This window comes from Lontra canadensis, unplaced genomic scaffold (genome assembly GCF_010015895.1).
Source record: "Lontra canadensis isolate GAN:19392208 unplaced genomic scaffold, GSC_riverotter_1.0 scaffold7, whole genome shotgun sequence".
Taxonomy (NCBI): Eukaryota; Metazoa; Chordata; class Mammalia; order Carnivora; family Mustelidae; genus Lontra; species Lontra canadensis.
In genome coordinates this window covers 13,896,230-13,912,351 of record NW_022631001.1, presented here as the reverse complement: position 1 = coordinate 13,912,351, position 16,122 = coordinate 13,896,230, and the positions used below count along the sequence as shown (strand labels likewise).

Here is a 16,122-nt window from a genome sequence, read left to right as displayed (position 1 = left end):
AAGCACATAGTAGGTAGTCAGTGACTTCTGAACAACTAAACATTTTTTAATCTATGCCCCCCAAAAATAAAGTCATGAACCTCTGGGGTTGTTTGTGAAGAGCTGAGACCAGCAATGCTAAATCTGAGGTGATCACCATCTCTAGGTAACGGTGGTTTTAATTTTGTCCCTTATACTTGTTTTTCCCCCAGTTTTCTACAATGAATATGAACATAGCTATAGAGATAGATGTGGATATGATTATAGGTTAAAAAATAGATAAGAACATAATTTTTTTTTAAATTCAGATTTAGGGGCACTGGGTGGCACAGTTGGTTAAGCATCCATCTCTTGCTTTCAACTCAGGTCATGATCTTGGGGTCATGAGATGGAGCCCCACGTCAGGCTCCGTGCTCAAGTCTGCTTGGAAATCTCTCCCCCTCTCCTTCTGCCCCTCCCACCCCATGCTCTCACTCTTTCTTTAAAAAAAAAAAAAAAAAAGAAATCCAGATTTATTTGTTTTCCTTCTCAGAATTTTCAATGAGATTGCCTGGAGGGAGAAAACTGACACATTAGTAACATCTTAATAATACAGAGAGGGAAGGGGAAAGGTGACCTGTTGTATTACTAACCATTTCACATCACTGAGTTTTAGAATAGTGTGTATGCTTTTCAAACCACTTTAATATATATTATCTCATTGGCTTATCATCCTACTTGCTTCAGTATTTGGTGTGACATGTATGTACGATGGGTTCTGAGGGAGATCTGAAAAGGAAAAAGTATACAGAGAACAGTGAAGCTTGAATTCTCATAGTGGCTAATAGTGTTGAGTTCTGAAGTTCAGTTTCATCTTCATGAGACGCGTGGAGGTTGAAATAAATTCCAAGGAAAGGCTCAGCTAACTTAGACCTACAACTACCATGTGAGCCACAACCGGGGCAATGAAGCCACCAAAACCTTTAGGGCCCCTCAGAATTGCCCCTGAGGCCTGCTGGTGTCACTTAAATCTTTCTGAACTGCTCACAAGGAACACAAGACAAAGCCCCAGGTCACTGGCTCCTAACTGCTCTGAACGGATAGGTGGTAGACTTAAGTGTCAAGTTGCCAGATACAGCAAATAAAATTACACAATGCCAGGTTAAATTTGAATTTCAAATAAATGAGAAATAATTTTTTTTTTTTTTTTTTTTAGTATAAGTGTGCACCATGCAGTATCTGGGGTTGGGGCTGGATGGAGACTCCAGACCCATTTTTGCATGCTCAGTCATGACCAAGGAAGCCTCTCAGCCAAAGCCAGGAACAGTCTATTAACCAGACCACCCAAAGACTCGGTCTCAACTGGGGGCCATCATATACTTGAGATTCATTTGCCTGCTTCGCCCATGCAGGGAATGCATTAGTTTGCCATATTTATAATTGTAGAACTTGCACAATTTGCATACATTTACATAGGCATTTCTCAGATAATTCTCATTTACAATATTTTAATTTTTCTCCTTAAAAATGGGAGATAGAGAAGGCACCCCTTCAGAATTTTTGCACACCTAAGCTTTATTTTTTTTAAAGATTTTATTTATCTATTTCACAGAGAGGGAGAGAGAGAGAGAGCATAAGCAGGGGGAGAAGGAGAAGTAGACTCCCCACTGAGCAGGGAGCCTGACACGGGGCTTGACCCTGGAACCCTGGGATCATGACCCTGAGCTGAAGGCAGACATTTAACTGACTGAGCCACCCAGGTGCCCCCACACCAGAACTTTAGGTGAGAAGTAAAAAGAAGGTTTATACCTCCTACTGTGTGGAAACCACCTTGTGTATAGTATTTGCGTCCATTTACTACCCTTGTCATACATGGCCTGTTATTTCCCCCATAACAATGGGTAAGTAATATGTTTGGGTGTTTACTTCTTTATTGCCTAGTAAAACGGAAGCTCCTTGGGGGCAAGGATCATGGAGGTCTTGTTCAACCCTATCTCCATAATGCCATAAACAATACTGGGCATGGAGCAGCAGCTCTTTAAATCCCCCATGTGCTGTATGTGTTGTCCGTGTGACTGCATGAAAGGGAACGATGATTGATGTAAATTGCAGAATTGGGGAACTGAAAGTGTAGAGCTCTTCGCCTTCAATTCTCTTCAATACTCTTACTCAGAGGAGTAAGCCAAGGCCTAACTAGGTTGAGAGTCCTTAGGCTGTTGGTGGAGAAGCGGGACTGAAGTCCAAGTTTCACAGCATCCAATAGCACTTTTTCCACTAAAGGAATTGCTTGTTTTGTTTTTATGTTGCATTTTCTCATCACTGGGAAAGAAGGAGCCTCATTTTCTCTCTACTAAATACACGATGTCACACAAGTAAATGGTGTTTTGGAGGAAGGGCCGAGAAGCTAAGATCCAAATTCAAATTCAAGTTCAACTGAAATTTACTAAGCACTCACTTTATGCCAGAAACATTCGCATGCAATTTCTCATTTTAATCCTCATAGGATTAGAGCTAGGTCTTGTTCTCACCACCGATGGCTTGGAAATTGATGCTCAGGGAAGTGACTTACCTGAGGTCATACAGGTGAGTGGCGACAGGGACACGATGTTTCTCATTCTGTAACGACCTCTCTATTCACTATACCACAGAGGTGCTGTGTTTTTATTTTTGCTGTTTTAATTGAGGCAAGGGGTTTACACAAAGCTGCTTCCATCATGTTACTTTGGTCTCAGATTTAAAGTTACAAGATTTGCTGGGTAATAGAGAGAGCTATACATAGCCCTTCAAATAGCTGTCAAATGGCCTATACCAAAGTCTTTCTGCACTGTCCCATCTCTCCTTTGTACCTCATGGATACTTAACAGATACTTGTTGCGTATTAAAGAAATATGTTTGTTTCAGGAAAGCTTTTATTATTCATAGAAGATATGACATACTAATGAATTTGAACCCTAGGTGTGCCTCATTTATCTTACTATTTCAAGAAGATGTGCCTGCCCTTATAAGTCTTTGTTTTGTCATTTTTGTCTGAATTTTTTTTAGAATTCTAGAAAGCATGTTTTCTGTGTGTCCTTCCCTAGGTTCCTTCTAAGCTGAGTTATTTATAGATGTTTAGAAAGTATAAAAATTATGATTGTGAAATACAAATGGAGAGTGATTTAGGAAAAAAACTTGAAGTTATCTCTCCAATATATATTTTAGTGAGTCAAATATACTCAGAAATGCAAACAAAAAAATCCACTTAAGAAGGTATCGGATCCTTCAATGGGTTTTTTTTTAAATATATCCAATACTTTATTTCATTCTAAATAGTTTAATTTTAAAATTTGTCTCATTAATTTTCCTCGATAAATAATTGTAACACATCTTTGTTTATTATCAGCTGTCAAATAAAGGAAAATGCAGTAGAACGATTTATGGTTCAAATAAGACGACTTAGAGAAAAGAACCAAAAGTATCAAGAAAGAGTAAGTATAACATTTAGAGCTTATATCTAGGGGCGCCTGGGTGGCTCAGTCAGTTAAAGGTCTGCCTTCAGTTTAGGTCATGATCCCAGGGTCCTGGGATTGAATCCCGCATGGAGCTCCCTGCTCAGTGGGGATCCTGATTCTCCCTCCCCCTCTCCCCCTGCTTATGCTCTCTCTCTCTCTGACCAATAAATAAAATCTTTAAAAAATTAAAAAATCAAGTTTATATCTAGTTATTAAACATTTACACAAATGCCTTAAAAATTGTAAATTATGATGACATATATTCCAGGAAACCATCTCTTTAGTGCCTGAAATTGATTAATTTACAATCTCAGTTTTCAGTACATTTAAGGCAAGAGGGCACTGCTATTTCTATTATATTAATTACCATGTCAAAGGAAGTCAGCTTGAGCTGTGTTATTTCTTTTATCATGACACTGAATCTCACGTTCAAAATTTTAAGATTCTGAAACCACATTTATCTGTTAATTTATTTGGCCAAAGGATAGAACACTGGTTCTCTGTTTTTAATTTCTATGTTTTTGCTTTTCGATTTTCAGATGGTGCAGATGTAAATATTATTTGAAAAGTACAATCTCAACTGTTAAAGTGACTCATTTAATGTTTAAGATGATATATTGTATTTATAAAATCAGATTAAATTGAATATCAAAGCCATGCTTTATATGACTGTCATGACTAAAGACTGGCAGAAATACAGTCTGGAAGCAGTAAGTGATTATTAACACAACTTATCTCTTAAGGTAGCTCATAAGTGAGTAAATACTGAGACAATTCCCTATTAAAGCATTCATATGGACTCTAAAACTTCCACAGTTAATTGTTTTATTTGGCTTTTGTCTAGTTGACTATATCTACAAGTTTTAATGGAGTCTGGGGTCAGAGACCTGAGATTGCATCCTGACTTGTACCACTTAGTGCTGGTATCATTCTGGCCCAAACTGGTAGGAGTCTCAGTTTCCCTCCTATGACATGGGAATTCCTGTCTTCCAAATACAGCTAATTTAGCCATTCATTCAGCAACGTTTATTGGGCCAGACATGCCATGGTGGTGATGTAACTGTGACCCTGACATTGTTATGATTCTCCAGAATGGGTCACTAACATCTGTTTATCAGACTCAACCAGAAACTCAGGTCTCTGGACGAGAATGGGAACAGGAACTTTGGTCTAGGTGTTGGGGTGAAGTTCTACATGATGAGATCCACAGCATGGGAGAGGAGTGAACTGCCATCAAGGGACCAATGCACACTCCCCAGGGGTCACCAATGGGACTCCTGGGTCAGCCTTGGACTTCCATTTGGTTGCAGAAAGATCAGATCAGGACTGAGGAATCATTTTCCCACAGCCCCTTATTTGAAGCCAGAAACAAAATTCTTATTTTCATGAGGATTCACCCAAGAATGGGATAGGTCATCAGTGGACCCAGCAGTGAGGAACATGGAGAGACAGACTCTAGCTCCAACTCTATGTATCTGTTTCTTTCCATTTATGCTGCTACTGCCCCAGTTTAAGCTGCCACCATTTCTTAGCCATCCTTCAATTCAGTACATTTTCCAAGTGCCAACCCTTCAAACACTGTAAACTTTTCAGTGCTTAAAACCCTATGGTGGCTTCCTATTGTACAGAAAATTAAATCCATGCTCTACTTTACTAAAGACTTTACTAAAGTCTTTGAGGCCCTACAAAACTTATCCTCTGCTCACCTCTCCAAACTCATCTCTAGTTCGTCCACCCTTTGTTTACCACTGCTTCTTTTAAATCTTGGAAAACCCAGTCTCATGCATTGCTGTACTTTACATACTCTTCCATCTTCTGGGAACACTCTTCTGTTGGCTAGCTCCTTTTCATTCCCTCAAACTAAGGTGGAATGCAGCATACAAATGCCAATATTAAATTGAAAACTCCATTATTAAATTGAAAGCTTGTTAGGCAGCAGCAGTTAAATCTTACTTACCTTTGTTTCTCCGGAAGGACCCAGCATGCGTAGGTGTTCAATAAATATTTATTGAGTTGATTCACACTAACAACTGTGAAAGGAAAATTTTTTGAGGTCATGGATATTTAGTTGCTAAGTTAAACATGACTCATTAGCAAGACATACTTTTCAGTTAGGTCAAAATCAGAAACAGCCCTCCTCCTTCCTACACGTCATCTCTTCCTTTGTTTGGACTCTTACTTCATTTATTATCTTCCATTTTTCTCTGTTTGCATTCACTGCTCCTCATTAGACATTTCATAGTTCCCTGTGTCCACTTCCTTACCTCTGGTTCGTTCTTTCACTCCTGCTACTCTACCACGACTGCTAGGGCAGAGGATATTAATGACCAAGTAGCCAGGTCCAATGGCCTCTTTGTAGTCCTCACTTTACCCCTTGTGCCTTCAGCAGTCATCCCTGTCACCTTGAAACTCTCTTTCTTTGGCTGCCAGGACATCACTTTCCCTAAGTATCCCCTCTATTCACCAACAATTTCTCGTTTTCATTCATTGCTCTGAATGAATGGGATGGACCCACCCCTAATGTATTTTCCAAGGTTCTGATCTCAACTCTTCTCTTTAACTCTAAAGATCTTACTTGACACCACAACTTCAAATGCCATCTATATGTGATAATTTTCATACATATATGTGACAAATGTTCATAATGCTTACCCACACAAAGAAATTAAAATGAGCACATGTAAAAACTGATGAAATCCAAATAAAGTCTCTAATTTACTTAATAACGTTGTAATGTCCATTTCTCCAGTTTGATCACATGCTCTGGTTATATGGGACGTCATCGTTGGGGAAAGCAGGGAAGTAGTAAGAGAGAAATCTGTGTACTATCTTGGCAACTTCTGCTCTTGCTCCCGTGAATCTTAAAGACTTAAAAAGTTAAAACCCATGAGATGGCCTTATAACAAACCAGTCCTTTGTAGTTTATTTATTGAATCTCCTTTCTTCTATTTTATAGTGTGACAATTATTCTTACTTTGAATAACAGTTGTCTACTTCGTAGGATAAAGGTCCTTTTTTTAACACATTGTGAATATGTCTAACTAAATTTTATTTCAGTATATCACTCAAAATAATTTTTCAGATATAGTGAATTTTGTAACATGTTGCCAGACACATTTGCCATCCATTTGAAATTCATTATGGGATTTGGGAAGTTTAATATGGATGTTATTAAATATATTTAATATTTTAATTTAATTCAAATATATTTAATAAATATGTAATATATTTACATATAATGCCAACTGTGATTTAGTCATATTTATGCAACATTCAGTCACATTTTAGGACATATGATACTATTTTAATTTATAAATGAAAATATCATATGTTTGAAAAGAATAGTCATAGTGTTAAAAATTTGATCTAAGAAGACTGCATTCACTTTGACAAGTATTGTGCTAAGTAGGGAAAGTAAGAGCAAAATTTGTTGATTGATTACACATTATTTCTTTATGAATTATATGCAGTGGTTTTTAAATGATCACTGTCTTTGCGGGTTTTTGCCTGTTATAGAGTTGGAATTGATTTTGAGGTGATTGTTGCCTTACTAAAATTAGCTAACAAATAAAATCAGGTGAAGATTTATTTAGTATTCAGACTATACTTGATAAAGGAATTTTCCACTTCTAACAAAAATAAGTGGAAAAGTCCGTATTTGGAAAAAGTATTAGCAGTGCCATAGTTTGGCAAGGGACAGTTCCACCGGTATTATTCAAGTTTCTACAGATATTTCATTTTCAAATAACTCATGTCGAGCCAAAGTAATTCAATTTATTTATAAGAAGACAAAACATGAATCCATTTCCTTCAAGAAAATGGAACATTTGAGAATCGATGAAAGAGCAATATATTGTTTATTAGTTGCTAATATTGATTGACCTCCATTTTTAAATTAAACTTTTTTAGAATAATTATAGATTGGCATGCAGTTACAAGGAATAATACAGAGAGATCCTGTATAACCATAACGTGGTTTCCTATAACATAGTATAGGATGTAGTATAATATCACAAGTAGGATATTAACATTAACAATACTGACATTGATACAGTCAAGACACAGAAAGTTTCCATCAACATAAACATCTCTCACATTGTCCTTTTATAGACACTTCCTCCCTCCCAATTCCACCCCTTCATCAACTCCTGGAAACCATTAATCTGTTCTCTAGACTTATAATTTTGTTATCCTAAGAATGTTATATAAATTACTTACTAGTAATTAATCTTTGTAAGTAATCTTTGGAGACTGACTTTTTCATTCAGCATAATTTTCTAGAGATTCAGTTCGCTGCAAGTATCATGAGCTGGTTCCTTTTATTTTTATTTTGTGATATGGATGTACCACAATTTATTTAACCATTTACCTATTGAAAGACATGTGAGTTGTTTCCTGTATTTGGCTATGATAAATACATCTTTTAGAAACCTTTGTGTACAGGTTTTTAGGTGAATATAAGCTTTCATTTCTCTGAGATGAATGCTTAAGAGCTCAGTTGTGTGGTAAGCAAATGTTTAGTTTTATAAGAAATTGGCATTCTTTTTAACAGAGTAGCTGTACCATTTTACAAAGGAGCCAACATTCATGGGGAAAGGCAGAGTTGGAAGAGGGATGGGGGGTGGGTAGAATAAGGGAGCAGAGGAGGAGAGGGGATGAGAGAGAAGGAGGGGGTGAGCAGATTTTCAAAAATTTGGAAAAGCTGAGCTCTGACAGCACGGGAGCCTTGGTCCAGGTGTAGCTCCCTGCTTTTTTCTGTTCGGTTATGTGAAAAAATTAACTTCCTCTTCATGCTTAGGCTACTTTGGGTTAAGTTTTATCTTTGCAATGGAAGCATCCATTTTCTAAGGTTGTTGTCCCCATGAGGCTGGGACTCTGACCATGGACACCTCTCATTTACATCCTTTTAACCACAAAATGGAGACAATAGGGACATGTTTTTCACCAGTTTCAGCGTAAGTATTTCCGGGGAAGAAATCTAAGCATGTCCTTAGCTTGAGACACATGCTTTGCCTAGACAAACCCTATGGCTAAGAGAAGGGGCCACTGTGTTTTGCATATAACATTCACTCAAATATACCCAGTGTCTAGAAGACTGCGTGGCAGATGTTTCATAAATACTGACCAGATGTATGACGATCGCTGGAGAAGGTTTTAGTGAGAGACTAAAGAAGTGAGAGACTGAAGAAATTGGCCTCCGAGGTCCTACTTTAATGTTCACTGATTCTGTGCTAGGGTGATAGACTGGGAGGTTAATAACACAATTTTTAAATTTGTTTAAAAAGATTTTATTTATTTATTTGAGAGGGAGAGCAAGAGAGAGAGAGCACAAGCAGGGACAGGGGCAGAGGGAGAAGCAGACTCCCCACTGAACTGGGAGCTGGACGTGGGGCTCGATGCCAGGATGCTAGGATCACCACCTGAGCAGAAGGCAGACTCTTAACTGCTGAGTGACCCAGGTGCCCCAATAGCATAATTTTTAAAATGTAACCTTCTATTCAATAGTTGCTGTGTTGATGGGCTTAATTTTACTTTGCACCTTCCATGTTCCAGAAGCTCTTAGACATACTGTATAAATTTATTTCATTAGATGTTTTATTCTCACTTTGCAAGCCTCAGCATGTGACTCCGTTTTGAGGCAAGTCAATGTAAATACTCGAGCAGATGTAGTTACCCACTGTTGATTTTCATGGCAGAACAAACACTTGAAGGACGAACAGACTTGGCACATACGGAACCTACTAAAGGAGCTGAGTGAAGAGAAGTCAGACGGGTTACCAGTTGTAACAAGAGAAGATGTTGAAAATGCAATGAAGGAGAAATGGAAGTTTGAAAGAGATCAGGAGGAAAACTTGAAAGGTGACTTAGGAACTTAGGTATTTCTTGAATGTGTTCACGCTTTTGTCTCCTAATATGTTCAAAGTGTGGCGAACATGTCCAGATGAGAGCATTACCACCGCAAGCACACACACATGTGGATAAATGGGCTGGAGAGGGAAGTAAGAGGGGGCAGAGCTACTGAAGCCAAGTGGGGGGGGGGGGGGGGGGGGGCGGAGGAAGAAGGGCACTGACCAAAAACAAAGGCAGAGGAAAACCACCTGGCTCTCAACATCGGACAAGAGCCTGTTAGCTGCTACCCTGAAGTCCTCACAGGGGGAATTTGTTCTTTCCTCGGGGAAATTCTCTCGTCTGACAGGTTCTTTGGCTTCCAACTCAGTTCAGACTGGGTAACAGGGTGAATGTTGCCATGAAGCGCCCCACCCCCCAACCAGTATCACTAAGGGAGCTAAGCCCCCCATTTTGGTGGGAAAAGAGGAATGAGAGTTGGCTAGGGGGAAGGTTGGAGGACGTGGAAAGAAAGAATTCTAGGTGCAGAAGATGGTAGAGCATGACCTACTCTTGCATGGACTTTAGGAAACACCATGGGTCGGTGGGTGAGTCATACATCATTCTAACACATGCATTTTTTTTTTTTTTAAGAAAAATCTTGTTCCTTTATCCTAAACTTTCTGCTAAGATTTCCCAAGCCACTTCTGCCAGAACCTCTATATAAACCATCACAGCTAGGAAGCTGGAAAACTTAGGGAGAGATGTGAGTGTTCTCAGGAAGCAGTCCTAGCAGCTGGAAGGCAAAACAAGGATGAAATTCCCTGAACTTCTGCAAGTTCAGAGAGCCTACTGACCAAAGCACTTTACACACAGCAAGCACACCATCTGTCAACAGCTGTGGTTTTGAATGAGATGGTTTCCAAGACCAGCCATCAACCAGCAAACTTCATTTTTAGGGGTCTCCACAACTGTTCCCACAAGCCTGCCCGTTCTTTGGAGGGCAGGGGGGATGTCACGAGGTGGTATTTCTCAGGGTGCCTCTCCAGGAGACTTCTGTTTATGTTCAGAAGGAGGGCTTTAATAAGTCCCTTGGGATGGGAGTGAGACCACAAACGATATTTAGATGTGCTCACTAAAGTGCCTTCGCAGGGAAATGGGCCCAGCTAGCCAAGGTGTCCTGGTTACGGTTTCGGATGAGTGCTAGGACGCATGTGTCATGAGTGACTGGGGCGACACCGGGTGACTGAGCACAGCAGAGGAGGGCTGGGCATGCGAGGCGGTCGAAGGACCAAAGGAGCCCACAGATGCTGAGGGAGGGAGGGAAAGCAGGACAGACGGATGGGAAAAGCCTTTGTGAGGCAGTTCTCTTATGTCCCTGGGAGTCACTGTAACCTGAGTGGGTTTGGGGAGCGGCGGCGACAGATTCATCTGGCAGCTTGTTGCAGTGCAGAGTCTCAGGCCCATTCCGGTCTCCTGACTTAGAATCTGCACTGTCACGAGATCCGGGGGGACTCCCATGCACAGGAAGTTTCGAGAAGAACTGATGTAACCCCTGTTTTTCACCTTTTAGTTAGGACTCTTCAGTTGCATGGATGAAAAGTTAACCCAAACTACCCTAAGCATAAAGAGGGTGTTAATTTTTTCATAAAACCAAACGGAAAAGGAAGGGTGCTCCTGACCTGGACCCAGAGCCTCACATGCTGTCCGATCTCAGCTTTTCTCTCTCTTGTTTTTTAACCTCTTCTCCCTTTCCTTCTTTCTTTCTCCCCATCCCTGTCTTTTACCCCTCTTCTCCCTCTGTCTTGCTCCCGAAAGTTGGCTCCTTTTTCTGAGGCCGTTGTCCCCATGAAGCTGGAACTCTGACCATGGACACTTCTCACCGTACATCCTCTTAACCTTCAAATAGAGACAAAAGAGACATGTTTTCCCCCAGTTCGAGGGAATGTGTTTCCAGGGAAGGCCTCTGAGCATGTGCCCAGCTTGAGACACATGCTCCCCCTGGACAAATCCTTCTGGCCAGGAGAAGGGGCCACTGTAATCGGCCCTCTTGTTTGACAAGGGGTGGGAGGAGGGAAGGGACATGGGCTCTGGCAAAGTAGAACAGCCGCCACTCCCTCCACCTCTCTTTCAGTCTTCAGTGACCGTACCCAACCCTCCACTCAAAGGCTGACTGTGGGACAGGGCTGAGACAGCAGCCGATGAAGCAAACAGGAGGACAGCTCATCATGCATATTATAGCGGTATTCACTGTTCGGTGGCAATAACAAGGGCCATTTATCAACGGATTTAAAAATATAGGATCTTATTTACCATCTTGGAAAAAGACATGTCTGGAGTCCTTCCGCCACTCTATATTGAAGAACATCCCTCTGCCCTGATTGTAATGTGTCAGTCATTCCATAAACATTTATTGAACACCAGCTAATTGCCAGACTCCATGATAAGTGCTGCTTTTGTAGAGAAGAATAAGATGTGGTCTTACCTTCAGGGAGCTCTCAAACAAGATGGTGTGTGGCACTGAGCCAAATGGCCCCTAAATTCCTTGTACTCTGCTCTTTGTAATACTTCCAGTTCTAAAATATTGAGAAGTACGAGACCCAGCCTAAAGATCAAGTAGAATATCATGTTTAGCAAGTGCACCAGGACAAAGTGAAGGTTTATATGGGTAACACAGCTCAGTGTTTGTACATATTTTACTAGAGAGTTTATCTTTCACTCTGAAGGCCTTTGTAAGTGGGGCCCAGGGAAGACATGTTGAGATTACTGTCCTATGGTATCATCTCACACAAGGGAAGCCCAAACACTGAACTTTAGATGGAAGCAACCTATTTATTTACAAAAATGGTTGTCAGGGACAGCACAGGATAAAAGTTGAACTCACTTTGCCCAGAGGCACAATGGTCAGAAAAGTGACAATTTATTAATAAAAAGTCTATGTGATATAATGTACAAAATAGGACACTTATCAAGCTATCATGGGATTAATTTAAGCTTCTGCATTCCTAGGCATATAGGAAGTCTATTAACTTACCTGTCACAGCCTAAAGCCACACATCTATTTTATAATTGGAAGTTTAATTTTACTTGGATTATGCATCATGAGGGAGAAACAATAGTTGAAATAGTTTAGATTCACTTTAACTGTAGATAAAAATTTGCATTTATGAGTTAACAGCATTTTAGTAGCAGACCTTTCAGGCCTTAACTTCATAAAATCAAATTGCAACGTATCTTGGCTGTAAGAACAATGGAAACAATATGGTGCCTTGATTTTCTCTCAACAGATATGCGCATGCAAATAAGTAATGCTGAGAAACTATTTCTTGAGAAACTCAGTGAAAAGGAATACTGGGAAGAATACAAGAATGTAGGCAGTGAACACCATGCTAAACTCATTACCTCCTTGCAGAATGACATCAGTAGAGTTAAAGAAAATGCAGAGAAAATGTCAGGTCAGTTGCAACAAAGCTAGTTCAAATTCAATAGAAAATCTTTGGAGAGCAGCCCTTTGGTAGAAGGAAAAAAATGTGTAGTTCCTGGATCATTCTTTACTATCAGCACAAGCAGCTATGAACCTAAGGTGGAGAGAGGAAGTGCAGAAACTCTCTCAGGACCACCAATGGAACTGAGGAGAAGAAGGACTGGTGTTGGGTGGGGGGAGGGGAGTGGAGAATCCCTGAGACCAACTGCCTTGGAGAATGAAGCTTCATTCAGTGGATGGTGTCTGCATGTTTCTATTCCTAGGTCTGGGGCAATTCAACTGAGGTAGGAAGGTCCGGGGACAGGGTTATATTGAAAAGAAATTTACCTGAAGCAAGCTTAAAACAACTTAATCAGGCTATAAAACTGGAATCATTGTAGAGAAACACAATGCTAGGTAATAGATTACTAGTAATCTAGTAAATGCTAGGTTACAGTCAGTAAATGCTAGGTTATAGTCAGAAAGAACTGAAACACAAACACAAGACAGGAAATGGAGAGAGTGTGGAGTGTGATGGCATCAGGAGTGATGAAGCTTACCAGGACTAGTTCTGAGAACCATGAGGACATCCATCTGTCACTGTGGCTAAGCACAATGGCTTAAAAAAAATCAGAGAACCAGAGAAAGGAAAGTCATAGAGTAGAATAAATGGAGAAATCGGATGACTCAGAAGAACACTGGCCAGATGACAGCTGGTGATGGTGCCCTGAGTAGTGGAGGTATTCATGTGGGTTCATTTCCATGATCCCCTGCAGGGGCCCTGTCATGGGATGTTCCACTACTGAACCAAGAATTCTGTAAGTTTCTCAGCTCAGGGCTTCTGCACCACAAAGGCAATGTAAATTTGGTTCCAAATCAGTCTGAGTTTAGAGTTCCAATTTTTCAAAATATTTTCCTCCCCAGAAAAAAAGTGGAGAATAAAAGGGACACCTTCTGAGGCATCCAGGTGGCTCAGTTGGTTAAGCATCTGGCTCTTGGTTTCAGCTCAGTTCATGATTTTAGGGTCCTGAGATCAAGCCCTACATCAGGCTCCACACTCAGCAGGGCATCTGCTTGGAACTCTCTCTCCCTCTTCCTCTCCCCCTCCCTCCTGCTCTCTCTCTCTCTCTCTCTCTCTTTCTTTCTCTAATAATAAATGAATAAATCTTTTTTAAAAAGGGAGAGGGGACACCTTTCTATGCCCATCTATCCTCCAGCCCCTCAGACCCTCTCTCTAGATAAAACCACTATTACCAATTTTTGTAACTGTTGTCTGAAATACTTTGTATCAACATATACAGAGCATGCTACAAATACAATTTGGCACTTGCTTTTTCATGTAACAATATGAACATTCTTATAGATCAGTACATATTAGTACTTCTTCATTCTTCCAGTAGCTATTTTGTTTTGTTGTATTATAATATTTTTACAAGTCCCCTACTCATAAGCATTTAGGTTGTTTCCTATAATGCTGCAATGAATATTCTTAAAAGTCTCCTTTTACTGTAATGAATATCCTTGTATTTATATAATTTCATTTTTGTGTATTTCTAGGAAGGAATAGCTAGCCCAAAGTGCCCATTTCTTTTTTATTTTGATAGGTATGGCCATCCATAGAGCTTGTACCAAGTTGACTAACCACCCCTACCCCATGCCCGATGTCTCCCTGTGTAGATGAGGATGCCTATGTTTCTGCATCTTCAACAACAGGGATGTTAGCTAACTTTTTGTTCTTTGCCAGTCTTAAAAGGAGAAAGTTATCTCTCACTGTAACTTTAATTTCCACTTCTCTTATTATAAGTGATAGTGGATATCTTGTCACAAGTTCAGGAAATGTAATGGGAAATAGAACTACATTTCCTTTTCTGTGAACCATCTGTTCACATCCCTTGCTCATTTTTCTACTGTGTTGTAAAGTTCTTTACATTTTAAGGAAATTAGCTCTTTAACTGTAACACAAAGTACAAATATTTCCACCATTTGCCATTAGTCTTTTTTGATGGGCTATATTTATGGGGACATATTGAAGTTTTAGAGTGCCCAAACTAGATTTTTATTTTATGATATCTGAGATGATGCATAAGTTGTCCAATATTTTCTTCTAGAATATTTATGGTGTCATTTTAGTGTTTACATCTTTGACTTTTTTCTGTGTCTATATGGTAGGAAACCAACTTTATTTTTTAGCAGATGGTAACCCTAACCTTAACCCTAACATTGTGTATCAAATAATTCATTTTATCCCTGCTGATTTGAAATGCTGACTTTATCATACTTTAGTTTCCCATGTGTATTTGGGCCTCTCCTTGTACTTTCTGTTCTGTTTCACTGATCTATGTATTTGTGTACCAGTACTATACTTTTAAAATGTTTATTATTTGGGGAAGTTTAAAATTTTTAATCCCCCCAACATTTCTTTATATTTTAAATTAAGAAGTCATCTTCTCAGATAAAATTATGAACCCATTATCTTGATCAGAAATTTGGATGATTTCTTTGAGTTGAAAAGTGTCATGCTGTGTATCCAGCTTTGGGATGGTGGTAATAACACTTACAAATTGAATTATTTTCTGGTTAAGCCTTAGTCTGTAGCTGACTTTAGGTGTCATAGGAAAAACAGCTGTTATGGGCTTTTCTTATCTTCATTAGTTTTAGGGATTTCTCCTAACCATGCAGGTAGCAGCAGCAACTTGGCTTGGGGACTATGGAAATACTCTGGGGGCCAGTAATTGGACCATGGGTAAGAGCAGGACACTTAAATTGATTTATCTGGAGCCTTACTATTATATTGTCATTTTTCTTCCCTTCCTCCATGATTTCTCTAGAATGTTCCTCCCACACCCATGATCATGGAGTTTACTTGCAAGGAACAAGTATTTTAGGGAAAGAGGTGGTTATTGAAACAGGACACTAAAGTCAACTTTTTAAGTCTCAGTTTAAATTGGGGTGCTAATATAACAGACACCACATTTCAGAGTAAACTGAGAGACTGCCATGCCGAAGAGACAGAAAACTGAGTTCCGGTCTATACAAGAAGTTGGACAGGTCAAGAAAAGATTGTTGGAAATTAGGGGACAGTGTTTAGGAAGAGATCTTGGTGTGCTGTATGTCCTATGCTGTCCCACAAAGGGGCAGGTGAAGAGTAATTCTGTCACCTCAGATCAAGATGAACAATCTTTGAGGAAATTCCTCAGATTGTTCAGTATGCATCCTCTGTGGCTTGGGAGACATGGAGATCTAGTCCTGAGAAATCTAGGGGGTAAGAGACTGACTGATCATTCTGACAGCAGAGCCAAAGGGGAAGCGGCTGCTGTCCTGAACTAGGCCTGTGTCTTAGTCCTTTTAGACTACTACAACAAGATACATTAAGTGGGCGTTTTA

The 16,122-nt window shown here is 39.8% G+C and overlaps 1 protein-coding gene across 3 annotated transcripts in view; it reads left to right on the top strand.

Moving 5' to 3' along the window:
* Positions 1-16,122, top strand: part of CCDC83 (coiled-coil domain containing 83) — a 53,275-nt gene that overhangs the window by 10,311 nt on the left and 26,842 nt on the right. For 2 of the 3 annotated variants that reach the window (XM_032852890.1, XM_032852889.1), the window contains exons 3-5: positions 3,341-3,425; positions 9,146-9,308; positions 12,563-12,730. In XM_032852890.1, the coding sequence (XP_032708781.1) occupies positions 3,341-3,425; positions 9,146-9,308; positions 12,563-12,730 (416 nt within the window). The remainder of the gene's footprint in view (positions 1-3,340; positions 3,426-9,145; positions 9,309-12,562; positions 12,731-16,122) is intronic. The other variant, XM_032852891.1, reaches the window with a different exon arrangement.